This window comes from Neurospora crassa, linkage group IV, assembly GCF_000182925.2.
Source record: "Neurospora crassa OR74A linkage group IV, whole genome shotgun sequence".
Classification (NCBI taxonomy): Eukaryota; Fungi; Ascomycota; class Sordariomycetes; order Sordariales; family Sordariaceae; genus Neurospora; species Neurospora crassa.
Genome location: NC_026504.1, coordinates 1,586,675 through 1,613,517, shown reverse-complemented (window position 1 = coordinate 1,613,517; position 26,843 = coordinate 1,586,675). Strand labels below are relative to the sequence as shown.

General features: G+C 52.5%; 8 protein-coding genes across 9 annotated transcripts; 3 read left to right on the top strand and 5 right to left on the bottom strand.

Annotated features, from left to right (window-relative positions):
- The first annotated feature begins 1,633 nt into the window (after nt 1–1,633).
- NCU06551 lies at nt 1,634–3,941 on the top strand. Of its 2 annotated transcripts, XM_011395895.1 has the most exons (4): nt 1,634–1,756; nt 1,834–1,925; nt 2,003–3,217; nt 3,296–3,941. In XM_011395895.1, the coding sequence occupies exons 3-4, from the start codon at nt 2,024–2,026 to the stop codon at nt 3,341–3,343; spliced, it is 1,242 nt and encodes a 413-aa protein (XP_011394197.1). In that variant the 5' UTR covers nt 1,634–1,756; nt 1,834–1,925; nt 2,003–2,023; the 3' UTR covers nt 3,344–3,941. The 2 variants fall into 2 exon arrangements, with proteins under 2 accessions (XP_011394197.1, XP_011394198.1); XM_011395896.1 differs by lacking the exons at nt 1,634–1,756; nt 1,834–1,925 and having other exon boundaries at nt 2,082–3,580.
- pdx-1 (pyridoxine 1) lies at nt 3,817–5,313 on the bottom strand. The gene has a single exon (XM_957164.3). It carries the CDS (start codon nt 4,989–4,991, stop codon nt 4,065–4,067), a length of 927 nt encoding a protein of 308 aa, XP_962257.1. The 5' UTR covers nt 4,992–5,313; the 3' UTR covers nt 3,817–4,064.
- An 809-nt stretch (nt 5,314–6,122) lies between these two features.
- On the top strand, nt 6,123–8,325 carry pdx-2 (pyridoxine-2). Its single transcript, XM_957163.3, has 2 exons — nt 6,123–7,259; nt 7,403–8,325. The coding sequence occupies exons 1-2, from the start codon at nt 6,985–6,987 to the stop codon at nt 7,884–7,886; spliced, it is 759 nt and encodes a 252-aa protein (XP_962256.1). The 5' UTR covers nt 6,123–6,984; the 3' UTR covers nt 7,887–8,325.
- A 35-nt stretch (nt 8,326–8,360) lies between these two features.
- On the bottom strand, nt 8,361–12,281 carry NCU06548 (hypothetical protein; the record flags this gene model as incomplete). Its single annotated transcript, XM_957162.1, has 1 exon — nt 8,361–12,281. One exon carries the CDS (start codon nt 12,279–12,281, stop codon nt 8,361–8,363), a length of 3,921 nt encoding a protein of 1,306 aa, XP_962255.1.
- Nucleotides 12,282–12,933: 652 nt separating this feature from the next.
- Nucleotides 12,934–15,195, bottom strand: NCU06547 (hypothetical protein). The gene has a single exon (XM_957161.3). The coding sequence runs from the start codon at nt 14,876–14,878 to the stop codon at nt 13,004–13,006; it is 1,875 nt and encodes a 624-aa protein (XP_962254.2). The 5' UTR covers nt 14,879–15,195; the 3' UTR covers nt 12,934–13,003.
- A 409-nt stretch (nt 15,196–15,604) lies between these two features.
- NCU06546 (hypothetical protein) lies at nt 15,605–17,832 on the top strand. The gene has a single exon (XM_957160.2). The coding sequence runs from the start codon at nt 15,787–15,789 to the stop codon at nt 17,446–17,448; it is 1,662 nt and encodes a 553-aa protein (XP_962253.1). The 5' UTR covers nt 15,605–15,786; the 3' UTR covers nt 17,449–17,832.
- On the bottom strand, nt 17,824–22,713 carry pkc (protein kinase C). Its single transcript, XM_957158.2, has 6 exons — nt 21,632–22,713; nt 21,294–21,557; nt 20,251–21,225; nt 19,114–20,197; nt 18,453–19,060; nt 17,824–18,385 (listed from the first exon to the last, which is right to left on the bottom strand). The coding sequence occupies exons 1-6, from the start codon at nt 22,065–22,067 to the stop codon at nt 18,324–18,326; spliced, it is 3,429 nt and encodes a 1,142-aa protein (XP_962251.1). The 5' UTR covers nt 22,068–22,713; the 3' UTR covers nt 17,824–18,323.
- A 1,863-nt stretch (nt 22,714–24,576) lies between these two features.
- Nucleotides 24,577–26,569, bottom strand: NCU06543 (acyl-CoA dehydrogenase). The gene is made up of 2 exons (XM_957157.3): nt 26,239–26,569; nt 24,577–26,139 (listed from the first exon to the last, which is right to left on the bottom strand). The coding sequence occupies exons 1-2, from the start codon at nt 26,328–26,330 to the stop codon at nt 24,930–24,932; spliced, it is 1,302 nt and encodes a 433-aa protein (XP_962250.1). The 5' UTR covers nt 26,331–26,569; the 3' UTR covers nt 24,577–24,929.
- Nucleotides 26,570–26,843: the final 274 nt, after the last annotated feature.

Sequence of the window (26,843 nt, the reverse complement as noted above, 5' to 3'; positions counted from 1 at the left end):
TAGGGCCAAAATTGTCTTCTTGAGGCGAGCCTGCCTGCTCAAAATTAGAGGTTGCTGGTCCATCAGTGTTCGAGGATAGCTCCTTATGGGCGTTTTCCAGAGCAGTTGCTTGAATAGAAGTGTTGATTATACCCTGGCGGACCTTCACATCTTGTTCTATGGACTGAAGTTTCTTGACGAGATAGATAAAGCATCTAGATGCCAAGACGCCATGTTGCCATTTCAGCTCCTCTTCTCCTCGAACCTAGAGTAATCTCTCTCAGAACTCTTCAACAGGTATTCCTTGACTTGATTTTCAAGCATAAAAACAACCTTTCTGTCCTGGATCCTGGCCAAAAGACTGCACTTATCAAGTGACTGCCGGGACATCATCGATTGTTAATTCTGTCAGAATTGCCAACTCACCCAGAGTGCCCGCGACATTTCTGTCACATTTCTGGTGTCAGCGTCATTGGAAGCGAGTAGCTTTAATCAGATCGACTCGAGAAGTTGGTTCAAGTTTTCCGGAATTCTAGCTAGTTCGACGCCTAATTTTGGGATTTTTGGTGTTGGGCGGAAGTTGGGCCAAACGGAAACAGGTGATTTCAATCCAGAAAAAGTCCTAGGCTCCGTCTTCGGCCGACCAGTAGTATCCGCAGAGAGAGTTATGTGCGAGTCAAGCTGGCTGATCCTGTAAAAACGTGGGAGAATGCAAGATACAAAGCTTGAAAAAAAAAAATCCCCTCTTGCAGTCGCAGGTACAGAAGCATTGTGACGGACAGAGCCGCGTGTATGCCCCGCTTGGTTATGGCACCTTTTCAATGCAGGATGGCAATCAACCGTTCAGTCTTGTCGGCTCCATCGTGAAAAGTATTTGTAAAAGAAGCACCCAAGTTTCGAGTTCCTCGGTTGGAAGTTCGTGCCCTGGGCCGCCTTCACTGGCCTTGCCCATTCACTGGCACACCCTTTTGGGTATATCTAGGCTGCCTGGCTTCCGTTTTCCCTCTTCCACTAGGCAGCTCCAAGAATCAAACCTGTTCGTTGTTGCCTTACAGCCCTCCTATACCCTCGCTACCCAACATTAGGAGGTAGCGCCAAGTCGACATGCGTGTGATTGGATAGACTGCAACTCGTTAGCAACCGCAGTGCATGTGTGACCACAAGAGGAAACCTGTCACAGCTGTGGATGGCGGATATCTCGAGTCTTTACAATATAGCCATGAGGAGAGGGTTGTGTTGCCTGGATAGGTGGGTGGGAGCAAGCATGGATCGGCATGAACAACAGATGGTGCAGAAAAGGTTTGACGAAAAAGGTGGTGTCTCGTCAAGACACAACACAAGGAAAACAGCGCTTCTTTGGTCCTGAAATCCCCGAAATGCTGAATGAGGGGTTTGCTCGCGGGAAAAGAGCGTTCGCCATCTCTCCGAGTTGCAACAAATAAAGCAGCTTCCAGCAGATGAAGAGGGGTACAGTCGAGGTGCCTGAGTACATTTACATTGCAGCACTGCACGCAGCTGTCAGATCACCTCACATTTGCAGAATAGATGACATCCCATGACAAAGCGCAACCTATGTTGGCCCTGGAGTGATGAATAATCGAATCCATTACATAGGTAGTTAGTAGCTTCATAGGTATTTCATTCAATGGGCAACCTCTCTGGTCTTCGATATGGTAGGATGGATGAAGTACACCTCTGTCGGCATGTAATTCGTTAGCGTGGTACCGCTACTCTACGATATTCAAGGCATTAGAGTTGAGCAAAGCAGGCATCTTTTGTAAGGAGAATCAACTTATCGCCATCAACTCAATTCACCGCGCTAGACTAACGTTTTAAATTCCGGAGGAGGTGTAGGAAAGACCGTGAGAACAACTCGAAAACCGTCGAAAACCATTGGACCCCGTTCATTGGACCCCGTTCAGGGGTACAAAAGCGGAAAGTGGAAGGTGCGCCGGCCCGCAAACAGCTGCAACAAACCCGATAAGATACCACTCCAGCTGACGATATGGAAATTTACCCGCAGCCGAAAGTGCAAATAGCGGTAATGCATCTAGTCACATACGAGCCGAGGCGCGTTCACGGTCCAAAGACGCATGTTTGTTTGTGTGATCATCCAGAGCATCGATTTGTCTTCGTCAAATTAGCCTACCCATCTCACACGATGCCTAGAGGACAGCCCAAGACGGCGGCCATGGGCCAGCATGGGCAGCATCAGCTGCAGATGACTCCTCAGCCGGCCCAACCTCAAATGCAACAGCAAATGCAGCAACAACAGCAACAATTACACCAGTTCCACAATTTCCAACCGCAAAACCCGCCGCCCCAGGGCCAAGCGGCCAGTTCAGCTATCCATCAACACCAGCAGGCTGGATACACTCAGCAACAACTCCAACCCATCCCGAACCAAAGTGCTACTGGCACTCAGCAGGGCCAACAGCAGCAACCACAGTCCCTGCAGCAGCAACAGCAACTTCATGATCAGCAAGCTCAGCAGGGCCAGCCCGGTCCGTCCAGCGGCCAAGGGCAAGGGCAACCACAGCCGGCCCGGCCCAACTTCCAGATGGCCCTCCTGCCCCCTCCCCAGGACCGCTTGTATCCCACCTTTGAAGCGCTCCAGACGGACCTCAAAGCCTTCACGCGGTCGCAGGGCTACGCCTGTGTGATTGTGTCCTCGCTCAACCGGGACCCGGACGGCCACTACCGGAGGTACAACCTCTGCTGTTCCAAGGGCGGCAAGACGTACACCTCGCACAGCCGGGGGATTCGCCAATCGCGGTCGACCAAGACGGGGTGTCCGATGAAGATGAAGGCTGTTCAGGAGAAAGCGTGGCCGTACGACGACAAGTGGCGCGTGGTCGTCCAGTGCGCCGAGCACAACCACGAACCCTTCACGGGCGAGCAGCCCGGCGTCAACGTCCCTGCTCAGTTCCGCAAGATCGAGCAGGACGGCGCCCGTTGGCTCAAGATCATGCACCGCGACGCCCAGTGCACCCTCAGGCAGCTGACGATTGGGATTCGCATCTCGTTCGGGGACAAGTACCAGTATGTCAAGAAGAGCGATGTGCGCAACATGTTAGCCAAGATCAAGAGGGAGGATGAGAGGAAGGCGGCGGCCGATGCGGCTGCTCAGGGTCTCCCAACCAACTTGCCGTATACGCTCATTCCGCCTGAACACCAGCCACCGCCGCTTCAGCCGACCAATGTGGAAATGATGCCGCCGTTGCCGTCGGACTTACAGGTGCCGGACCCGGACTTGGAGTCGGATGATGATGATGCAGAGCCTTAGTTGAAGCCGCCGTTGCCGTCGGACTTACAGGTGTCGGACCCGGACTTGGAGTCGGATAATGATGATGCAGAGCCTTAGTATAATACCGAGGCCTGGTGCGGAGAAGTGAGGAAAGAGCTTTGGGTTGAGGTTCAAGAAGCCAAGGCAGAGCTACCGCTACATGCATTGGCAATTCGGATCGATTCGCGGTTTTGTTTGATGGTGTGTTGAGCGGGGTTGAGCAGAAGCAAGGACTGCAACCTTCAGTTTCGACAGTTGAGACGTGTGCGGTCTGACTAATGGTACATGACACATATGTATGAGCACTTATGATTTACCTGTTTTGATGCTGTCCGGTGACCCTGCACCAGGGTCGAGCGGTACTATAATCAGGTTTTGTTTGTCTGGTTGTCTACCAGTTACGAGGACATTTAGGTTGCAAATAATATTTCACGGCTGAGGTGGGTAATAAAGCCTCGAAGACAATCCATGGCAGCGGGAGGCCATTCTCAAAAGCACTTTACATAAGGGAGGGAAAGGGGAAAAAAACGGATAACAAAAGAAGAAAACAGTTCAAAAGGGAAGTCACAAGGCGATCACTAGATTCTTCTTCCAGCATTCCTTGGTACAACTTAGGTAATAAAGCCAAGGCTTCAACAATTCTCTCATCATATTCATAGCGTGCAACTAACGGCAGAAGCTCCTCGGGGTTGCAACTCAACCATCACCTGGGTGCCGTTCCAAGCCCCTTTTTAGTTCGTCTAACTGTGCTTTTAAATAAATCAAACATGCCATCACCATCACCACATCCTCACAATATTTACCAACCCCTTCCAGCCATTCTCTCCTCGGGCTTCATACCCGCATTGCTGATACCCTTCATAGCCTCACCGTGCTCAATGCACGCCTCAACCAACGCACCATAGTCATTCCAGTTAGCCACAGCCTTGACAACCGCCCTCGCCCTCTGCAACGCGTGCTCAGGCGTCTTCGCATCCTTGAAGATACCGCTACCCACAAACACACCATCGCACCCAAACTCCATCATGAGCGCCGCGTCCGCCGGCGTCGCCACACCTCCGGCAGCAAAGTTGACCACCGGCAGCCTTCCGAGCTCAGCAGTCTTCTTGAGGAGCTCAACATCGGCACCGATCTCCCTCGCCATCTTGGCCACCGCCAGCTCACCACCACTGGCCAACGCCGCCTTAGCCTGAGCAATCTCGGCGTTGACGGTCCTGATGTGCTTCACCGCCTCGACGACATCTCCCGTGCCGGCCTCACCCTTGGTCCTGATCATGGCCGCGCCCTCCTTGATTCTCCTGAGCGCCTCGCCCAAGTTCCTGCATCCGCAGACAAAGGGAGCCTTGAACTGGTCCTTTTGCACGTGGTACGTGTCATCGGCCGGGGTCAAGACTTCGCTCTCGTCGATGTAGTCGACGCCCAGCTGCTCCAGGATGCGGCACTCGGTCACGTGGCCGATACGCGCCTTGGCCATGACGGGGATGGTGACCGCGGCCTGGATCTCCTTGATCATGGACGGGTTGGACATGCGCGCGACGCCGCCGGCGGCGCGGATGTCGGAGGGAATGCGCTCGAGAGCCATGACGGCGCAGGCGCCGGCCTCTTCGGCGATGCGAGCCTCGGCGGGGGTGGTGACGTCCATGATGACACCGCCCTTGAGCATCTGGGCGAGACCGGCCTTGACGGTGAAGGAGTCGCCGTTGGTGGTGGTGGATGTGGAGGTCATTTTGAGAGTGGTAATGGTTTCTCTGTGGGGTGAGATGGATGTGTGTATAAAGGCCTCGTAATGAGAGAGAGAGAGAGTGGTAAAGGTCAGAGGGGAGGAGGTTGGTGGGATATGACTCAATCAGGACCACGATTGAGAGCTTAGGTTTGTTTTGTGCTTGGATACTTTTGTTTCTATCACAACAACGGATCACGGGCACAGGTCGTGGAAATAGACTTTTTGAAGCGCAATGACATTACGTGATGACTCAGATCATACCGGAGAGTGTAGGGAGGGGCTCGAGAGGGAAAAAAGGTACCTCGGTACGTGTACGTACATACATACGATCCACTGAGTGAGAAAGGAAGGTCTACCCATGTGCGGCGAAATCGGACGATCTGGACCTTCAACACCCTCGCAGTTTCCTCGCCCAGGAAAGACATCCCACATTGTTTCCCCACGGGCACTGCAGTAGTGGTGTGGGCAACATGGCAAGTCCCGTTGCGAGAAAACAGCGTTGCAGTATGAAATAGAAATTGTGGTGGATTCGATCGAGAGGAGGACGTCTGAGAGCCGTTGATCCCGGTGTTGCCCGCGAGTACATACATAGTATGTTTCGCTTCGGATCCATATAGGAGCCATACTGTGTGGTTTACAACTTGGAGTATTAGTCATTTAGTCTCCGGCCCAACACTCGACACTCGACAAACTCGATTCTCTTTTTTTGCATTTGTTTTGGCAGTCAACCATCCAGCGTCGATCGATTTCGGTTTTATTTCAATTGACCTTGTTGAATGGAAGCCAATCAAAGCGAACGGGATATCCGCTTTGGGTATCTGTCGGCCTCACATCTTCTGTCGTCTCAGCTCTGACTGATTGACTGATTGACTGACTGGCAATTGGGATAGAAGACGCAAAGTGAAGGCACAAACGTTCGAAATAAGCATCGTTCCTGCATGATTAGAAAATTTTCTGTAACCCCGCGCTTATCTTCAACCTCGCTTGCTCTTCCTCGATGCTGAATGGATGTTTCCGTCGAACATTCCAGGTTGGGTCGCTTATTCCTTGCTTGGAAGCTTGGCAAAGGCAAGAAAAGAGCTCGCCTTGGAGGGGCAAGTGCAACCACCACATGAGAACCAGGATACCGAACGCAAACTTTCACACTCAAGTCGGATCTATGCCCATGCTTTACAGCCAATTACACCACAGAAGAACTACGAGGCCGGCACTCAACGTAGCATCCAGACACATCGAACAATTGTACACCACAATTGGCTTGTAAAGTTGAAGATAAATCCCCGACATGAACGTGATACAGCGGTACACTACACATTCGCTGAGGCAAGTCCAAAATTTGCAATCAATATTTACCGATCTACGCTCTCACACAGCGAGTCAGTCCCGGTTTACGGACCTCCTCCCGTGCCGATCAGACTCCCCCAGAAAACTTCCGGGTCGGGTTTCGCGTTTACGCGGAAGGTTTGGAGAAGGAGGACGGGAGATCGCGGACAATGATTGATCGGGGATCCGTGTGTGTATGCCCTGACTGTGACTGCCGTGACTCCCCACCAACAGACCAGGAGATTCTCGCTCGTCCCGCTTCCCCTGGCCCCCGATCATTGCACAGACCTCCCCCGAGTGGCAACACCAATTCCATTATCCCAACGATACGACCATCGCCGCCTACATTCGGCTTTGTCAACCGGGGCCCATAGGTTTGGTACACATTTCGGTGATATCAACATCCCTCGTGGCATCTTTTTTGTTCCTACGTTCATTAGCGACAGAGGTACAGTAGCCGACCCAGGAACGAAGAAGAGTCATCATCAGGAAGTCCACACAAATTTCAGACTTCACTGACAAGGAACACTTCCGATATCGCCCGTCTTGTACATTCGTTCACCTGGTGTAACCAAAAGACCTATCGATATCTCTTAGTCGTCACTCATCTCATTGACCCAGAATAGAACATCACTTCGAACCAGACACCACATTACTTCGACACATAGACACAATGACCGTCGACGCCGTAAACCCCCAACAAATAACAGTCGGCGTCCTAGCCCTCCAAGGCGGCGTGATCGAGCACATCTCCCTTCTCCAAAAGGCAGCTGCCCAACTATCGTCACAATCCTCGACACCAACACCACAATTCAGCTTCATCCAAGTCCGTACCGCCGCCCAACTCTCGCAATGCGACGCTCTCATTATCCCGGGAGGAGAAAGCACAACCATGGCTATCGTTGCCAGACGCCTGGGATTGCTTGATCCGCTACGGGAATTCGTCAAGTAAGTCTTTTTTTCTCTTTTCCTAACCCGTCTTTCCCAATTCCCATCTCCTGTCTCTCCCAATGGAAAACAAACAAACAAACAAACCATAGGGGAAAAAAAAAACAGGGTAAAATCGCTAACCTCTCCCACCACCACCACAGAGTCCAACACAAACCAACATGGGGCACCTGCGCCGGCCTAGTCATGCTCGCCTCCGCCGCCTCAGCAACCAAACAAGGCGGACAAGAACTCATCGGTGGGCTGGACGTCAAAGTCCTCAGAAACCGCTACGGCACACAGCTCCAGAGTTTTGTGGGAGATTTGCGGTTGCCTTTTCTGGAAGAAGGGGAACCCTTCAGGGGAGTATTTATCCGCGCACCGGTTGTGGAGGAGATTATCACCACCACCGCTGGGGATGATGAGGTTACCAAGCTAAAGGGAAATTTGGTGGAGGTAATGGGGACTTACCCAAAGCCACAAGGGACAGGAGAAGGAGACGACATTGTTGCCGTGCGGCAGGGCAACGTTTTCGGAACGAGTTTCCACCCCGAACTAACGGATGATGTCAGGATACATACCTGGTGGTTGAAGCAAGTTGTTGAGGGGCTGAAGTCAGGGGGAAGGGATGTCCAGGCTCAGTCGTAATAGGGTCGGACTTTCGACGTGGGTGAGCTGGGTGCAGAAGGTTGTTGAATTGACATCCTGTCGCGACTATGAGGGTCACGGTTGGAAAGTTGAACTACTCTGCAATAGTCCGTGTAGAGCCGAAAGAAAACTACACCATGATGATATACATCATGTTTCTTTGTCATAACAGCATTAAATCTAGAACGCACAGTGAATGAAGGGGAGGGTAGACTTTGGATTTGCGTGTCGCACCGCTTCAAATGTCCACGCAACATCATGTTGACTACAGCAACACACCGTCTTTCGATTGCTGACAGTTCACACAATGGTGTAAGGTAAATGCAGTTCTAACATTGCAACTAGTGTGTTTTGATGTGATACAACACACACTATGAGACGAAACTCTCTAACCGACAACAAACAAATTGATTTCCACAGTCTCATCCAAAAGAGATACATTACTACTTCAGCATCATTTGCCAGGAAAACTCATTACCCAGAAGCATTTCCACCGAATCCAAGAAAGCGTGCAAGCCTCGAAGCTTGTAGACGTATTGTAACGGTGGGATCCCAGTGAGAATCCATCTCCATCGCCGTCGGGCCCCCCTCCCCTCTGAGCCTTCCCTCATGCGAGACATGGACAACCTCGTGATGCAGTACCGGACTTCCCTCACGCCCGAGTCTCCCTTCATTGGGAACATGAATAAGTTCATGCGAATAGTCGCCACTCATAGGGCCATGTCCGGACATCGAGGCCAGGGGTGCGAACCGGTTGGACATGGTCATCAGCCTGCTTTCATTCTTCTTTCGGCGTACTGTCAACTTCTTGCTTGCCCCCTTCCAGTGTGATCCAGCCGATACATTGTATGAGCGTTCCCGAAACGAACCCTCGGCAGCTTTCTCATTGACAGTGACAATTCTCCGAAGGTCTTCGCCAAAGTGTGGCAGGCCGTATAAGCTGTCGACGAGCTGCCGAACACCTTGGTCGTCAACTACGCGGTCCGAGTCGCCTCTGTCCATGGCTTCGGTGAGAACTTTGACTTTTTGAACGTGTTCTGCCTTGTACTTTTCGAGCATCTCCAGAGTGTCCTTCTTGCCTCCGCTCTTGATCTTGAGGCGTTCCTGGTTGATCAGATGATCGACATACTCAATGGTGGCATCGTTGTAGGGTTCAATGGCGTGGCGCTTGAGAAAGAAGCCGAACTGGATGGCTGCCTCTTGAACTTGAGCATACTCAAGCTTGAACTCTGCCACTGCCTCCTTGCGCATGTCAATGGCCTTTTGCTGAAGCTCAAGTTTCGATGCCCTCTCAATCAAATCCTGCGCGATGTTTTTGTCCTCGTACTTGTAAGTCATTGATCGATAGTCGTAGTAAATGTGCATGTGATCCATGTAGTTGTGGCCGCACATCTTGCAAAAATCATTCTGCATGGCCCAGCACTGCTTGAGCGCAGCATCACCCTTCGTATTTCTCTTGACGCTGTTCCCAAGGCCACAAGGCTTGTGGCACATTTGCTTATAGACAACCACTGTCTCGTCACGTCCTTGAAAGTCGCTCCTCACCTCAACGCAGTCGTGATGGGTACAAATTGTACGAGGCGCATCCACCTCGTAAGACTCGACGCTCTCTCGTTGGATATAGAGACTTTTCTCGAGTTCGTCTCTGGAAAGCTTCGCTGACTGGAGTTGTTTTATTTGATCATTATTGACCGCAATGCTACTTGCAATCTTTTGTGCAATGAGCGCCATTGGCTCTGTCAACTTGATAATCAAGTCACGGGTCTCGTTAAGGTTGATGGTGCTGCGGACGTTGTGAGGCGCAAGTTCCCCGACGTATTTGACGAGTCGCTTACACTCGGCGACGGAGTATTCCCAGCTTCGCATGTTGTCCTCGAGGAGACCCATGTCAATGCCTTTCTTCTGAGCAGCGAGGTAGCGAAAACTCTCCGAGTCGAAACAGTACACGTTTTGTTCATACAGACCCAGCTGAACCGTGGTGTAGCTGCTTAAAAGGGCTTCCAAAGGCTTGAAAGTGTCGCCTGGCTTGTAGTTGGAGCCACGGGTGTTGGTGAATCCGAAGACAATGTTGGTGGCTGCGTTACGATGCAGCTGGGTTAAGAGCTGTTTGATGCAGAATCGGAACATAACCGTTAGTCGCGAGGCATTTGGCTTGAGAAGAATCAAGATTCCGTGAAGTTTCTTGTATGTGCGAAGGACATGAAGAATGTCAGCCATGTTCTTGTTGTCCTGTTCCAAGCCTCTGGTATCGCCGATACCAGGCGTGTCGATGAGTCGAACTCTTGTGTTGTCAATATCAACCGTGTAGACCGCAGTTGACTGGGTGGCTGACTGCCCGCGAGCTCCGTCATGTTCACTTTTGCTTGACCCAATCTTTATATCCTTCTGAACAAACTTGCCTCTTCCGTCTGAGTCGTCTTTGAGCTGGGTACTGAAGGAGCAAGGTATCACCCACTTCAAGTCATCCGCCTGCAGCGCATCCTCGAGAGTGTCGTAGCTCAGGTAATTGACAAAGGCGTTGATCCATGTCGATTTTCCCACGCCTGTCTCCCCCAGAATCAATATGTTCAGTTCGTCGAAGGGCTTGAGGTTGCTGAGAAGCTGAGATAGCACAGGACGCTCATACCGTGTCCATCTTGACCCATGTCTTTGATCCTGACACTTGAAGTCCCAATGGTCGAAAGGAGTAGCTCCGCAGTCACAGTAAAGGCGGTCATCAACATGGCCGTACTCGACAAGTGAACGGCATAAAGCGCAAATCCACTGGCAATGCAAGGTCTGGTCGCAACCTTGGTGGGGACAGGGGACCTTGACAGGACGTCGTTGAACTGGCTTGGTGTTGACGGAGCTGTCCAGCCACTCTTGGTCATATTGCATGATACAGTTGGATGCCAGAATTTTGCGATGCTCCAGTAGATCCTCGATGAAAACACGCCCGCTCCGATATTGGCAGATGTAGACCTTGTCCAAAAGGTGCCCGACAGCATCGGCGTCGACGGCAATCAGGATTGTCTGGTTACCTTTACAGGCAGAGAGTTCCTCGAAAAGGCGGATTGTCTCGTCCCACTCGCGTGAGTTTCGCAGACTACTGTTGAAATTGAGAACAAAAGCGTCGTCGTAATTCCCGCGTGAGAGAATCGTGGTCGGAGAAGTGGAGCCGTAGCCAATATAGGTCGCTCCCAGACTGCTCATCTGGTCCTTGAAATCAAGTGTGCCACGGTGGTTTGCCATGGAGCGGAGTTTCTCAGGTGACAGCTCACTGCCCTCTGCCTCGACGAGCAAATTGTGAAGCCTGTCTTCGTTTGCTTTGCCGTAGCGGACATCTTTGAGGGCTTCTGCAAAGCTTGCTTTGAAGGCAAACTCATCAGTCTTGACAGGCCGGAGCTTACGCACAATAAGACGCAGGTGATCGGGCGGAATAGCCGTGGGGCAATTCTTGCATCGGGCAACGTAGTTGTTGAACTTCTGTTGTGCATCTGCCCAGTCGTCAAGGAACTGAATAAAGTACGTCAGGTAATCAATGTTGGGTTGGTGAATGACGGGCTGATGTTGGATGTCGACGAGGCGAAGCATAGAGAGCAGCGACACGGGCATAAGAGTGTACTGAATAGGTTTTCCCTGGGCATCATTGGTAGCGTAGAGGCGACTGCGAAGGTCGTGGATGAAGGTAGTTGAGGATGGGGCGGATGGCGGCCGTGGATCACCAGCGAGACTATTGTCCAGAACTGACAAAATACTGTCATGAAAGATGCTGTTACCGTCATCATCTTGACGGGCTATTTCCTTCGATGGGCCGTATTGAACTAGCTCCGTGGAAGGAAACTCGATGGCATGGGAAGCTTCGAGAGCAGCCTGTAGCAGACTTTCAAGCTCCTTGTCGAGGCATTGCTGGAGACGAGCGACTTGGGTAGGGTCGTCGGCTTTGGTGCGGGCTGTGACGATGAATTGAGCACCCCAGGTAATTCCGGTGACCACGTGGGTTGCACTGGTGCGATCAAGAACGTCGGGTATGATGAGGTCTTTGACACCACTAGCAGTGAGGTTGAGCTCCTCCTCAACCGTCGTGACTGTATAGTGCAAGGAAGACTGGGCAACATCGCCGGGGGTTTTGTGATGGTCGGCCAAGTAAAGGCCACAGCCGTCAATGGGAGAAAGCCCCGCAAGAATGCTGGCTCCGAGTTCGGTTCCAACACCCAGATCAGCAAGCTTCTGGCGGAACGTGGTCGCTTTGCTGAGTTTGGCAGTTGAGCTGGCCTTTGCCTTAGAGTCAACTGCATTAGCTGGTGTCTCTTTGAAGAGCGAATGAGGGAGGAAGGTATCGCTGCGGGAGTCGTAGAGTGTTCCCAAGGCAACCTCGAAGCCCAGAGCTGGACGTGTAACCACAGGCGAGGCCATCTTGGCCGTGGTGGAGATGGAAAGAATGGTGTGAACGAGATGAATGGAAGTAGTAGGTAGGTTTCGAGTACAAGTTGGTAGGCAAGATGTGATGAAAGGTGTCAGTAGAGAGTGTATCGACGCACTTCTTTCCTTGGGAGACGGCACGGCCTTTATAAAAGAGCAAGGTTCAGTCCCTATAACCTTCCGAGAAAATAACCGTTATAACACAAAGGTACCTATCTCACCCAGTTCGTTAGTCACTTCCTAGGTCCTTGGAGAAATGGATACTATCGTGTTATTAGCCGTTACTGGTACCTCTACATATGTCTTGCCTTGAGCTAGCTTGGCTTCATGTGCCAGGCTGAGTCAATGTACCTCAAGACAGCGATGAGAAGACCAAAGTCGCGTTTTCACCAATTCCATCATAACTTTGATTTCGTTTTCATGCTGAGTCATCTTGCCTTGTCTTCGTCGTGTCTTCCTGCAGCAATCCATGAAATGCCGGCAATATTCCGCTCGGGGCCGTTTGACGATGACAATGCAAACAAAACCTGGACCGCCACGGCTTGACCACGCCTCTCCACAACGGCTAAGTGACTGGGACGCGGATTCCAACCTGTCTTCAAACACTTTGCATGCGAGATTTTGAGTGGTGGAAGATCAGGGACGTGGAAAGAATCATGGGTTCTGACATTTAACATTCATGACGGCGGAGTGGTTACCGATTTGAACTGGACTATTCAGATTGCCTTTCCGATCGTCCGGCCCGACGACGTCGAGTCATTCGACTCCGTCCTCCCAAATGTCTCCTCTGACTCCAATGTTTCGGCATCGCCTTGTGGCTCCGTCTCCAACCTCTCTATCCTATAGTAGTCTTCGATATTGCTCCATTGACTGCACAGGCTTTCGCTTCTTTCATGCACATACCGACGTCGCTGTGCATCCAAAGTCTCGCTCCTCCCAAATCCATCTTGACCGCCCTCGCTATAGTAACTTTCCTCGCTGTTCTGGCTGTCGCTCCTCCCAAGTCCGTAACCCTCACTAACCTCTCTCCGAGTTGCCACAGAGGTAGCCATACCGCTCTCATCCAGAACCATGGGCGCCGCCACAACAGCCAAATGCCCATTGTTCCCGTAGGAACGCCGACTTCCGCTGCCCTGACTGTCCTCGCTCTCCTCACTGCTCTCGCTGATGGTACTGATAGTACTGAACAGATTCACAGCTCTCCCATCCGTGGGGTTTCCATGCTCCTCAACAGCCTGGATCTTCCCAACATCCAGCGGGACGTCATGTTCCCTCTCCAATGCTTGCTTCATCTTTTCTTCCACGCTCAGGTTTCTCTTATGCCCCTGTGCTCCGTTTCCTTCCTTCCCAGCGCCACCACCCTGAATCCTCCGCGCCAATGCCGCTCGATTCTGCCGCTCGAACCGCGCATCTCGCATTCTAACGTGCCAAAGTACATAGCCAATCACTGTGATAACGGCTAATACCCCGACCACTGAGACGAGTATGATGGCGACTTTTGCTTGGGAGGAGAGGTACTCGTTGGAGGAAGGGGGGTAGGATGCAGTCTTTTCTTGCAGGGAGGCGTCAATATCGGCGTTGGAGGCCATTGCAGGTTGATCAGTGGTAGTGGTGGTGGTAGAGGTAGTGGAGGAAAGAGATGAGGAGGGGGTTGGTGATGGGGTTGTGAGTGAGGAGGGGAGTGAAGAAGATGCTGATGAAGAGGAGGAAGAGGAGGAAGAGGAGGAGGAGGAGGAGGAGGAGGAGGAGGAGGAGGAAGAGGAGTCCGTGGCCAATACGACAAATCCGCGAGCAGGGTCGGTTGATGATGTGATGACTGAGGAAAAGGTAATTGAAGATGCTGGGATGGCAGTTTCGGTTACTGCCGTATCGGATGGTGAGGTGCTTGTAGAGCTAGGTTTCGGGTCGGATGTTGACGTAGATAGTGATTGAAAGTCTGAGGCCTGAGATGAGGACTCTGCCACGGCTAGAATAGCTGCTTTGGTGGCCTCAGCTGGAGATGGAGTTACCTCTACTGTAGGTGTTTGTGCTGGGTCCTCGACGGGGATGGGAGCGAAATTCTCGTAAAACGTGGACATATTAGAAACAACGACCGTTGTTGTAGCGATAGAGCTGCTCGGGGAAACCGAGGTAAAGACTTTGGTCGTCTCCATTTGAGGTGACGCAGCCTGCTCCGGAGACTGAACAAGAACTTCCGCAGGTGCTGTCTCTGGCTGAACTGGTGGTGGAACTGGAACCGGTTGATTTGACTCCAGAAACTGTGGTGATCCTCCTTCAAACTCTTCATCACCTACCCCTGTAGATCCTACGGGACGGTCGGCTTCTGGATCGGGTGGGCTAGATGTGTTCGACATAGCCGTTCCTACTGCTGTGCTCTGGTAGACGGTAGCGGTGGGATTTGTTTTTGTAATTGTGTGCAACGAGCTGTGGTGGGTGCGCAGACTCGAAGACGTTGTCACTGCAGGTTCTCCTTCCGCTCTTCCAGCCAAGGCATTGCCAGTGCCTCTGCTTGATGTGTCATCACCTCCAGACGCTGGAAGCTGAGCTGCGGCCAACGCGGCTTGCAGCATGAAGAAGCGGGTGAACTGCATTCCCTATGTGAAAGTATGAGCAAATATCAAAGGATAGGTGGAGAGTTCAATGATGTCCGCAAAGAGACGGAAAGGAAACCCGGATGGAAATTGCCGAAAGAGATTTTTTTCTTTCAAGCCAAGGGAAAATCCATGAGCTTTGGGTCTCAAACGCAGCAACATTGAAAGGAAGAGAAAAGCCATGATGAAGGCCTCAACAACCGGGGAGTCAAGGCAGAGACAGAGAGGGACGGGCGACAACTCCCGGACTACCGGGCGACGGACCCTTGGAGAATTTGGACGAGTGCATCAGACATAGAAGGGAAAACGTCATTGCGAGTCGCCTTGGAGTGCAATGTCCGCATGCTGGTGATGCCGGACCCTTCCGGCGGACGAGTGTATCACGTCGACTTGGGCCCCTTGGTCAATGTCAACGACGAGGGATTCAGGGGTTTTGTTTTGGTCGTGATGCCCAAACGGGGATAGTCCCTGGGTGCTAAGGGGAACAGCAAGAAAAAGGGTTAGGGTTGTCTAATGACGTTATTCCAAGACTCTCGATGTGCAAGGCGGTGAGGGGGTCTTGAGGGGATATCGAACGGCAGAATAGTCCAGCTTGGTGGGGCCGATTGGGTGGAATTGGGATGGAATTGGGAGAAAGTGGGATTGACCAGTTGGAATTGGCTCGACAACAGCTCTCCTCCGGCTGCCGGTTCCTCCTCAAGTTGCCGGCAATTCCCCCCCCCCCCCCCCAAGTCCCCCAAGTCGCGCGATTGTTGGCACCACTCAACCGCGATCAACCGCCGAACATCTTTGCAACTGACCCAGATCCATCTCCTTCTCTCTCCGCCCCGTCTGGTCTGGGTTGGGCAACCGACCCTCTCTCTCTCTCTCTCTCTCTCTCTGACTCTCTCAAACACATACGATACACAATGTCCTCCACTACAGCTATCCGACTAGCTGCGCGCCCTTCCTCTTGGAGGGGCACCGGCGCATTATCATCCGGTCGTCCTCTCTCCCAATTCGCTTCCCTACCACGAAGATCGATAAACCCCTCGATAAGCGGTATGCGCCAGGGCACGCTTCGCCTATCTATCCACGACGGCCGTCTTTTCTTCTCGACCCAACCTCCCAAAGACACCCCCGAGAATATGAACAACAAGGAGACCGGATCCTCCAATGTCATCTTCATGCCACCACCTCCCCCGGCGCAGACCGAGGCCCCGTCGTCAGGGTCAGCCAAAGAAGACACCACCGATGCCACCAACAAGTCCGAAACAGAAACACCCACAGCTGCTTCCGAGTCCGAAACCTCAAAGTCTTCCGAGTCCGACGTGTCCAGCGCTTCCACCAGCGACAGCGCCAACTCGTCCGAGACTACTACTACTACATCAGAGACCACCCCAGAAAACGGCAACAATGACACAGCCCAACCCGAACTCCCCTCCCGCACCGAAGCCCACCGCGCCCGCCTCTCCGCCCGCTTCTCCACCATAATGGACAACTTCCAGACCCGTCTCCTAACCGCCACCCAAACCCTCAACGATCTCACGGGGTACTCAGCCATCGAGCAAATCAAGCGGAAGAACGCCGAGCTGGAAGTCGCCCACGGGCAGGCCCAGTCTCGCCTGCGCGACGCCCGACACAATTACAAGAGCTTGACCATGCACAGGGCATCGACGCAGCGCGAGGTGACCACTCTTTTGGCTCGGAAGGATACGTGGAACCCACTCGACCTGGAACGCTTCACGAGCCTGTACCGCCTCGACCACGAGCTGGAAGCGCAAGTGGCGCAAGCAGCGCAGGAGTTGACCGAAGCCGAAACCGAAGAGTCGCGATTGTCCGCCGACTTGAACGCCGGGATACTCAAGCGGTACCACGAGGAACAAATCTGGAGCGATCGAATCAGGCGGCAGTCGACGTGGGGCACGTGGGGACTGATGGGGGTCAACGTTTTGCTTTTCCTGGTGCTGCAGTTCGTTGCCGAGCCGTGGCGAAGGAAGCGGTTGATGAAGGGCATTGCCGAGAACGAAAAGGGTGTGATTGACGAGGTCAGACATGAGTTGGGCCAAGTAAGGCAGGCGCTGGAGGCGAGTGGGTTGAGAGAGACGGCGCATCTGGCGAGGTTGATGGAGCAGGAGAGGGAGATTCAGGCGTTGGCGTCTACTTCTTCGTCTTCTGGGGACCCCCAGGGAGGAGGAGGAAGAACTGAAGGAGAAGTCGAGATGGACATTGGCGCAGAGTTCATGGCCGCCGCCGCTGAGGAGGCTGCGGAAGAGGCCGCCACCGCCCAACAACAACAACAACAACAACAACAACAACAACAACAACAACACCACCAAACACCAGAGACACAAGAAGAACCACAACAACCACCACTCACATGGAAGCAAACCGCCCAAAAATGGCAACAAACGCTCTCGGACCCTCAACAAATCAAGGCCGCCGTCGTCGACCTCTACAGCGACAGGAGGATAGATCTCAAGATGCGGGACGTGTCGTTGCTGGCACTGGAGAGCGCGGCGACGGGTGCGGCCGTGGTTGCCAGCGTTGCGTTTTTTGTTTTGCGCAGCAGCGGTAGCGGAAAGGCTTGATTCGATCTATTATGATTTTCCTTTTTCTCTTCAACGAATAGATTAGAGCTTTTGGTGGGGTTTTTGTGTTGTCGTCTGTGTGTCTCAAAAAAATTTGTTCAGCTGCATTGGGAGGGAAGCAAGGGAGCGGGCTTTTTTTACTAGAACGCTAGTTGCTTGATGGCGGTTGTATGTTGTTGTTGTTGTTGTTGTTGTTGTTGTATGATGTTGTAAGCTGGTGTTGTTGTTGCAGCATGACTTCTTCTTATTTTTTTTATATCTATATCTTGAATGATGAATGATGATGTATATAGACAGACCTTTCTTCTTGTATACATTGCCCATCCTCACATCGTACTTATTTAATCGGCGGCAAGTTTGAGAAGATGACAGAAACGAGCAAAATTGGGGAGGGTTTAGATTGAAGAGGTAGACCTTCTACTACTACTCTTCTAGTGTACAATATACACCGAACAACCCCTTGTTTAATAGTAAACTCTTCCATGATGGTATCTCAAACAACGCTTACTTCAAGATCTCTAAGTAAAAGCCCGAACCAGTGTTCAACCAAAGTGAAAAGCTACTAAACCTTCTCTTTCGTGCAACCTCGAGTCTAAACTTCCAACCCCCCCGAATCGAAAGGCTTTATCATTTCGCTTGTTCTTCTTTCTCTTTCTATAGGTTAAGTATTGTTCAATAACTATTAGATCTTCTTCTCAACCTTCAACCCACACCACAACCTTGGTTCCGCCTTGTGGTACCGATTCTTCTCCGTTTTATAGCATCACCACACTACGTTGCTCGCCACGCACCCAACTTTGGTACGTGTTCATCATCCCCCCAAAATACTAGCACACCGCCAATCGACTTGAACAGACGAGACAACGCTAGGTTGTTTACTCAAAGTCGGCCGTGTACGAGAAGCCTCTGAACTCTTCTTGCATGGCTTGAGAGAGGACTATACAAACGGACGGGGTTAGTTACGAGAAAGTTGCCTAGTTGGGTTCTGATGTGATAAGACTTACCTGACTGAACGGGTGTGAGCACCGGAGTGACACTCGTAAACTCGCTATCGAAGTTGCTCGTATCCGTCGCGCTCTTGATCTGGGGCAGGAAGGGCGGCTGCACCCGCTTGTGATAGATGTCGTCCCAGTTGATGTTCCTGAAGAAGGGCTGCGACATAATCTCCTGGGCGTCGGTCGGGCCGCTACCCAGACGCTGGTCAGGCTCGCGCGTGAGCAGCTTCTGCAGAATCGACACGCTGTCTCTGGGCATGTGAATAGGGTAAAGCGGCTCGTCGGCCAGAATGGCATCGTAGATTTCGTCCTCGTCTTCACCACGGAATGGGGACTGCTGGAGTAGCATCTGGTAGATCAGAACGCCAAATGCCCACCAGTCCACCGCCCTGCCGTACTTCTTGTCCAGGAGAATCTCGGGCGCCATGAATTCGGGAGTACCGCAGAAGGTGCTCGTAGTCGAACCGTACCACATGTCCTCCTTGCACAGACCGTAGTCGGCAATCTTGATGTGTCCGTCAAGAGTCAAGAGAATGTTGTCAAGCTTCAGATCACGATAGATGACGCCGTTCTCGTGGAAGTACTTGAGTGCCAAGCAGACCTCAGCGGCGTAGAATCTGGAACGAGTCAGTCACTGCAGTAACTTCAGAAAACACAAAGAAGAACTTACTGAGCACGCTTGGTGCCAAACATTCCACGCTGAATGTGCAACATCAAATCACCACCGCTGATATACTCCATGACGAAGTAGACTCTTGTCTCAGTCTGGAAGCAGGCATGGAGGTTTGTCAGGAAGGGGTGACGCTCGCGGTTGGCAATCAGGAAGACGCGCTTCTCCGACCTGATGCTTTCCACTTCGTCATTCTCGATGATAAACTCCTTCTTCAACACCTTGATGGCATACAACTTCCGGCTCTTCTTGGTCTCCGCAAGCATGACCTTGCCGAAGTTACCCTTACCAAGCACAGCGAGGAAGTTGAAATGGTCAAGACCGATTCTCATACCCGTGCCGGGATCAGTGGCCGATGGTAGCGGCTTCTTGGTCGGAACTGGCACTCCGGAGGCGGACGGTACCACCTGGTTATCATAGGATGGCGCCACAGGCTGAGGCTTGCTAATAGGCGTCTGAGGATTCTGCTGATACATTGGTGAGACCTGCTGAGGTGTCTGTTGTTGCTGCTGCTGTTGCTGTTGTGGACGAGCCTGTGGGCTTGAGTAGGCGTCGATATTAGCATAGTCCGCCGGGTTATACTTCCGTTGCTGCGGCGAGCCATATCCCTGCTGCTGCTGGGCGGAGTACTCGTCGTCCCGAGAATCCGGTCGTCCATAGCCAGGGGAACCACCAAAGTCGGGTATCGAACCGGCTTGCGAAGGCTGAGAGCTATGCTTTGGTGCCATAGCCGCAGCCGCAGCCGCCGAGGCGGTTGTTGAGCTGGTAGAGGTCCTGTCGGGGCCGCCTGGCCTGGGCGTTGTCTGGCTGTACATAAGCTTGGCAGCCTCAGTTGCCTCGGGCGAAGCGATTGACGTATAAGCAGTCGAACCGCTATACGTCGATGCCTGAGCGATCGACCCGGACGAGATGGAAGTTTTGCTCCCCGGCCTAAGGGTACGCTCACTCATCGAGGACGCCTTATCCTTATGAGTCTTCTTCTGCGTTCGCATACCCTCCAAGATCTGGTTGGCGACAGCCATAGACATGCCACAGAAGTCAGGAACAAGATGCACGCATTGCGCGTGGGCTGTAAGAGCACATTCTGTCATAATTGTCAGCATATGGGGCTCCAAAACAGGGGCGAACTCGACATACCTGAACACTTCCTCGAGTTCTTCTTGGATCCAATTGGTAGCATGTAACCGCAGTGGCAGCACCAGTTGGCAGTAAGGTTGGAGAAAGGAATGAAGCGATGGGGGATGCGGTGATTGATCTTTTCCTCGTCAGGATCAGTCTCGGCATTACTCTTGCTGATGCACTTGGTAACAACGCTGGTGTAGCACTTGGTGTGGCAGGTGTACTTGCAATCCTCGCACTGCATACCAGCGGAGTACTTGAGGAAATCGCCGCATAGCGCACAGCGCATAATGTTGTAGAACTGCTTCTGGACAAACTTGTGTCCATACATCTCGTGAACTTCCTCCTTGCGCTGGCGGACAGCACCCTTGCGACCCAGCCTGTCCATGCCCTGAGGACGAGCCCCCTTGATGAAGTTAAAACTGAGGTGGATCTGGCCATAAGGCTCCAGGTTGAACCAACCGTCTACAGGCTGTGAAACAACTTGGGATGGCGGAGGCGCCTGGGGTGGGATCATGGTGTTTTGCTCCTGTGATCCAGGGGATGTTGGCGGTGCCGCAAACTGAGGACTCTGGGCGCCCATTGGGAATTGCGGCGGAGGAGCTCTGGAGCCAACGCGGTCCGCCGAAACCCAACCTGCGGACGTCATTTCGGCCTCGATCTTCTTTCGGCGAAGTTCCTCGACGATGTCCGAGATTCTGACCCAGAGCATGGCGATAGGCACGGGATGCTCGGCGGGCTTATCATAAACCGTAAACTCGATTTCGTTCGTCTTATCGACCGGGAAAGTGTGGAATTCGGCTTCCCACTTGTCGTTTCGCGAAGGCTTTGTGCGCGCAACAACTATATCTTCGGCCTTAACAGCGATGAATGTTTCGGGGGAGCGAGCGAAACGACCGAGGGGCGCATGGTCGACATCCTTTACAGCGAGAATGCGAATAGAAAGAGTACCGCTCAGGGGTTTCCTAAGGGCTGGCAGGTTGATGCTGTCGTCTATAGTCACATTCAAAGTTAGTAAAAGGAGTGCTGGTGAAAGCAGCATGTGGGGGAAGGAATTCTACCATCTGGACCATCAACATCAATGTCGATGTGCAACTCTTCATATCTCTTGAGTGCCTGCTTCAAGAGGACAATCTTTTGTTTACTTTCGACACGCTTGGCGGCAGCGTCAAGCTTGCTCTTCTTATCACCTTCCATCTGATAGAGCTGTACCATCTTCTCAATGCCCTTTAGGTACTGTTCTTCCACGTTGAGCTTGAACTGGATTTGGGACAACATCAGCTGGATGCGAGGTCCAAGATGTGGGGTATCGAACTTGATTAGATCTGCAGTTCCCTCAACGTCAGTCACACAGAATATGTCTAAAGGGGGACTGGTCCAAGGAAGATGTCCAACTTACCGAGCCTTGTATAATTAGGACGCGCCCGTGGAACATTAGAGTCAGGAGGACCACCGGGATAAGGAGCAGAGGCGGGCATCAGAGGACCGCTGCCCTGACTCTGGTGAGAGCTGTGGCCGCGTACGTCCTCCTTGGGGGGAGGAGAGGGGGCGCCGTAGCCCTCGAAGTCATCAACGGACTGTCGGTGGGAGCCGGACATTGGGCTGGCACCAAGCGACATGTTGTCGACGCCATGGCCGAGTCTCCTCATCTGCAGTTCGCGCAGCTTCTCCTCGAAGAACTCGAGATTCCTCCTCCCTTCGCGCATCTGGGTGTCGAGCTTGGAGCGGACCTGCTCATTGTTTGTCTGCTGGCGCATGGCCTGCGCAGCATTGATCAGAGCCTTTTCGCGCTCGATCTTCTTGGAGATGTCGTGGACCTTGTCTTCGTCGTTCATGGTGGCGGTATTGGGCCCGGCGGACCGATGGCGACGGTGGGAGATGGATTACTTTGGAGAGGATGAAAGGTAAAGATGCTCCTGGCAATACTAATGTCCGACGGTGACGGTGTCGGAGTCGGTGTCGGCAGTGGGAGAGCGGGGGAGGGGGGGGAGGGAGAGAGGGAGGACGACGGGATTTGATCCGGACGACTAAAATGCTGCTGGCATGCCAGTATGACATGCAACGGATGCGTCGTGGTGGTTGTTGATGGACGGTCAAGTTGAGCACTTCCCGGGTGGAAGGCGAGGCGAGCCAGGAAGGCAACTTGGCAGCGAGGACGGATAAGGAGGTCCAGCCAGGAGGGATGGATGGAGGTCGAGGGTACCTCTAGGTGCTATGGACACTTTATAAGGCAGACACTGATTGGAGTGCTACGCTGCTGGACCTAGACGTCGGGTAGGTAGAGGTAGGTAGGTAGGTAATGGAGGAGATAGTGGCGGCGGGGCAGCAATTAGCATTAACAGAGAGAAAAGGCGGGTTTTGCCTTTTTCGACGGGACTGAACGAGGAGGCTTCAATGTGCAAGATGGAAAGGCTCAAGGTGGCAGCAGATTAGCAGGTACTGCAGAGAGAGGTATGATGCTAACGATGGCGGGGTTTTGTGTGTTTCGCATAGGTTTGGCGGCGGCGGCCCTTGTCGATTCGACGAGCCAAACAGCCAGTGGGCATCCAGACGAGAGACGACGATGCCTGGTACTGCACGCTGAGCGGTCGAAGTACGCACAGGCAGTTCGGGGCAAAGGCGGGCAGGTCACTTCCTTGTTAGCAACGTCCACTTTTCCCCTTGAAGAGGCGGGGATCGCGTGGTTTTGGTCCAAGTCCAACACTTCAATTTGTCGACTGGACTTCCGGTTCCCAGTCAGGTACCTCGCCCGCTAGGTGTCTTTCATTCTTTAGTATATCCATCATCACGAGAACAATGAAATCTAATACACCTAGGGATATACGAGAACCGCACATACTAAGCGGGAAATCTCGAGGCCAACAGTCCCCGTTTGTTCTTTGAATTTAGGCGCGACGAGCCCATTCCATGCAGTGTTCTTTACCACCCCATCATCCAAAGGGGGGTGGTTCTTGGGAACTAACAAAAATCTACGATAGCCTCGTCTTGGCATCAGATGGTTCCGAATCGGCGCATTTTCAAACAGTCAACAACACTAACAGCAGCGACCCTCTTGGAATGGAACCCTTTTGTTTGCATATCACGCACAGCTCACACAGACAGACTGTTGGGCAGCCACAGGCAATGACTACCCGAACAGAAGATGGGCACCTCCACACATCGATACCTATACGACACCGTCACGACGGGAGTGGATGGCCTGGTCTGCCTGGTGCGCTGATACCGAACCGTAGGACTGTTGAAATGGTGGTGCAGGGCGCTGGTAGGACTTCCCTTCCGCACTTGGGCTTGGGACATGGGATTGGAAGCCCGGAGACCGAGGGGTGTCAGTGGGCGCAGTATCGAAACGGGTGCGTGCACTTGAGTTCAGTTGGTGGCGCACCTTGAACCGCTTGAGTTTGGAGGGCTGTGATTGGGCATGCCGAATCACACTTTGGGGACTTGGATCACGCAGTCGACTTTCTTTCACTCGTCCTAGTGAAGGAACATGCTGTCAACAGTTCACCCTCGAAAAGTTTGTTAACATGGCACTTTCAAGATGGCTAGAGGTAGGCGCCAATCCTGCTTATTGCTCGCTATAAGTACAGTCAAATTTTGGTGCGAGACATATGTATGGGACACCATCAATTGTTGTTCATAACCTGACTCTAGCTCGGTTTGGACCAATAGAACCGCCTGAAAATCATGTCCTCTTTCTGCCTTGTCAGAAGACGTTGTAAGTTTCGCACTAACAAATCTCAAAGGTTGGTCTGTGTATAAAGACCTCACATGTTAACCGCCTGACTTTTGAGAACACCATCGCCCGAAAAGTCCTGATGTGCAAGTATTTAGGCAATGATGACGGCGACTTGAGACAGAGGAGACAAACCCCATTTGGAGTCTCGACAGGAAAGGCGGTCACGGTGTGCCCATCCATGTCTTAGGATGCATACTACCTACACTACACTGATGTGATGGGTTGCGGGTTAGGGATAAATAAGCTGGAAATTGTCCAAGCCGAAGAAGCTGGATTTCGTCCCAAGACTCGACTGGTTTCCTACCCGAATGACACAGTAGAGATTCGATACTTGTAGTGAATGAAGCTTCGGAAAATCATGACCGAAGCCAGGTTTGAGAATGCAGGGATGTAGGACTCATGGGGTGAGCCAAACAGCTGGTTTACGCAGTATAAACCGGAAAGAGTTGTAGATGACGAGGAGTTCGAATATCAAGAGACCCGTCAACTTTCCATCGGCTTCGTCCTCGGTTATCCTCGAGTGAAATCACTTTGAAGACTAGCTGCGCGCGCCAAAGGCATATCAGTATCCGTAGGCACATATCGCAGGATGAATGACAGCAAACGGGCGTCAGGTAAGTACTTGTTGCAGTGTTGACGGAGCATTGTGGATGTTGCGTTCGATCAAAGTCCCATGTCTCATGGACATTGCCAGCCAGATCAATGTACGACGGATCATCGCATCTCGCACGGCTCCCAAATCATGTAAAGAAAACCGAAAAATCAAGAAAACCAGAAAGAAACCGGAATGAGTGACCGGAAAAAAAATGGCTTGCTGAATATTCTAGATCATGACAAGGTGCTTCCTGCCCCTTTTGAAACTCGGCATCCCCTTAACTCCATGATATCCTAACCAATATGTACATGCACACCCTTATATAACACTACCATCAGAACACATATCGACAGTCAACCCGCTATCTTAAGCAGTGTACTGCTTCTGGAGAGTCTTGGCAATAGTGTTAAGCTGGATGTTGCTGGTACCCTCGTAAATGGCACCGATCTTGCTGTCACGGAAGAACTTTTCAGCAAGACCCTCACGGACGAAGCCCATGCCACCCATCCACTCGACAGCGAGACCGGAGACGCGGCCGGCAACCTGGGAAGCGTAGAGCTTGGCCATAGCGGCATCCATGACGAAATCCTCGCCGGCCTCCTTCTTGCGGGCGGCATTGTAGACGAGCGCGCGCGCGGCGGCGATCTCGGTGTAGGACTGGGCGATCTGGTGCTGCATGCCCTGGAACTCGCCGACGAGCTGGCCGAACTGCTTGCGGTCGTTCCACACGTACTTGACCGCGTTCTCCCACGCACCGAGCGCGAGACCGGTCATCTGGGCGCCGATACCGATGCGGCCCTCGTTGAGGATGCCAATGGCGTACTTGTAGCCCTCGCCGACCTTGCCGAGAATGTTCTCCTTGGGGACCTCGACGTCGTCAAAGTTGAGCACACACGTGCTGGAGGCCTTGATGCCGAGCTTCTTCTCCTTCTTGGCGATGCTGAAGCCCTTCATGCCCTTCTCGACGATGAAGGCGGTAATACCGCGGTAGCCCTTGCTGGGGTCGACATTGGCGAAGACAATAAAGAAGTCGGCCTCCATACTGTTGGTAATCCACATCTTGCTGCCGTTGATCTTGTAGCCGTTTTCGGTCTCGACGGCGCGTGTGGCGAGGGCGAAAGCATCAGAGCCGGAGACGGGCTCGGACAAGCAGAAGGAACCGACGGTGTTGGTAGCCAGCTTGGGGAGGTACTTCTTCTTGAGCGCCTCGCTACCCCAGCGAATGACGGCGGTATTGACAAGGGTGTTGTGGACGTCAACCATGACGGATACCGAGGGGTCGATGCGGGCGAGCTCCTCAATACAAACAATGGCGGCGGTGAAGTTCATGCCGGCACCGCCGTACTCCTCGGGAATCTCGACACCCATAATACCCTGCTCGAAAAGCTGCTCGACAATGGCGGGGTCCATAGCCTCGGCCTCATCCATATCGCGGACCTTGGGAAGAATGACATCGTTGGCGAACTTCTGGACAGTCTCAGCCATGGCGGTCTCAACCTCGGAGAAGTGGGTAATGGGGGTTGGCGGCAGATCGGTTATGTCCCGGCGAGGGGAGGTGGTGGAAAGAGTGCGAGCGCTATGTCGGGAAACCAAGTATTAGCACATCGCCTTCTCCCTCTTCCAGCCCATCTCTTTTGAGACCAGACCAGGCATGAGACGAGATGACAAAACTTACCATTGGACGACGGGAGTTCTGGAGAGTCTGGGAGCGGAAACTGCCTGAGCCCTGCGGACGGCGGGACGCAAAACCCTAGTGAACGACTTCATTGTGTCTGATGCGTATGTGTGATGATTAAAGAACCGATCGGAAACCTGGCGCGAGTGCTGTCTAGGAAGAACGAAGAGGACAGAGATAATGGAAGAAAAGAAGGCGGAAAGGGTATCAAATGCTTGGGGAAGGAGAACTGGAGGTGTGATGGAACGAGCTTCGGGTACTTATAAGTCGCTGGGCACGGTACAGCGGAGCTAACACTAACGACCAGATGAAAGATGTACTTATGTAGCTCCGTAACGATGATCCGTGGAGTATTGGATGGAAGGCAACAATGACAGCGTGGGCTCAAAATAAGGTGAAGAGAGTCCCGATTTCTCTTGACCTTTGCATCGTATGCATCTCCTACACCTTCGATGTGTCTAACCTGTCACTATGCATTTGATATACAGAACAGATCATTATCGCAGAAGCCCACGCGGTATTCGAGGAGATAGGTGCGTACACCTTGATAGCAGGATACCTACGGGCAACCGGGACAAGAGCTCTACTGTTAGCTCTCTCTATCC

Excerpts from the sequence above, each read along its gene's own strand:
- NCU06551 (XM_011395895.1), top strand. The coding sequence starts at position 2,024 with ATGCATCTAGTCACATACGAGCCGAGGCGCGTTCACGGTCCAAAGACG. Across the intron at positions 3,218-3,295 it reads CGTTGCCGTCGGACTTACAG|GTGTCGGACCCGGACTTGGA; the intron begins GTGCCGGACCCG and ends TCGGACTTACAG.
- pdx-1 (XM_957164.3), bottom strand. The coding sequence starts at position 4,991 with ATGACCTCCACATCCACCACCACCAACGGCGACTCCTTCACCGTCAAG.
- pdx-2 (XM_957163.3), top strand. The coding sequence starts at position 6,985 with ATGACCGTCGACGCCGTAAACCCCCAACAAATAACAGTCGGCGTCCTA. Across the intron at positions 7,260-7,402 it reads CCGCTACGGGAATTCGTCAA|AGTCCAACACAAACCAACAT; the intron begins GTAAGTCTTTTT and ends CCACCACCACAG.
- NCU06547 (XM_957161.3), bottom strand. The coding sequence starts at position 14,878 with ATGCAGTTCACCCGCTTCTTCATGCTGCAAGCCGCGTTGGCCGCAGCT.
- NCU06546 (XM_957160.2), top strand. The coding sequence starts at position 15,787 with ATGTCCTCCACTACAGCTATCCGACTAGCTGCGCGCCCTTCCTCTTGG.
- pkc (XM_957158.2), bottom strand. The coding sequence starts at position 22,067 with ATGAACGACGAAGACAAGGTCCACGACATCTCCAAGAAGATCGAGCGC. Across the intron at positions 21,558-21,631 it reads TCCTAATTATACAAGGCTCG|ATCTAATCAAGTTCGATACC; the intron begins GTAAGTTGGACA and ends AGGGAACTGCAG. Across the intron at positions 20,198-20,250 it reads GAACTCGAGGAAGTGTTCAG|AATGTGCTCTTACAGCCCAC; the intron begins GTATGTCGAGTT and ends CAATTATGACAG.
- NCU06543 (XM_957157.3), bottom strand. The coding sequence starts at position 26,330 with ATGAAGTCGTTCACTAGGGTTTTGCGTCCCGCCGTCCGCAGGGCTCAG. Across the intron at positions 26,140-26,238 it reads AGAACTCCCGTCGTCCAATG|CGCTCGCACTCTTTCCACCA; the intron begins GTAAGTTTTGTC and ends TTCCCGACATAG.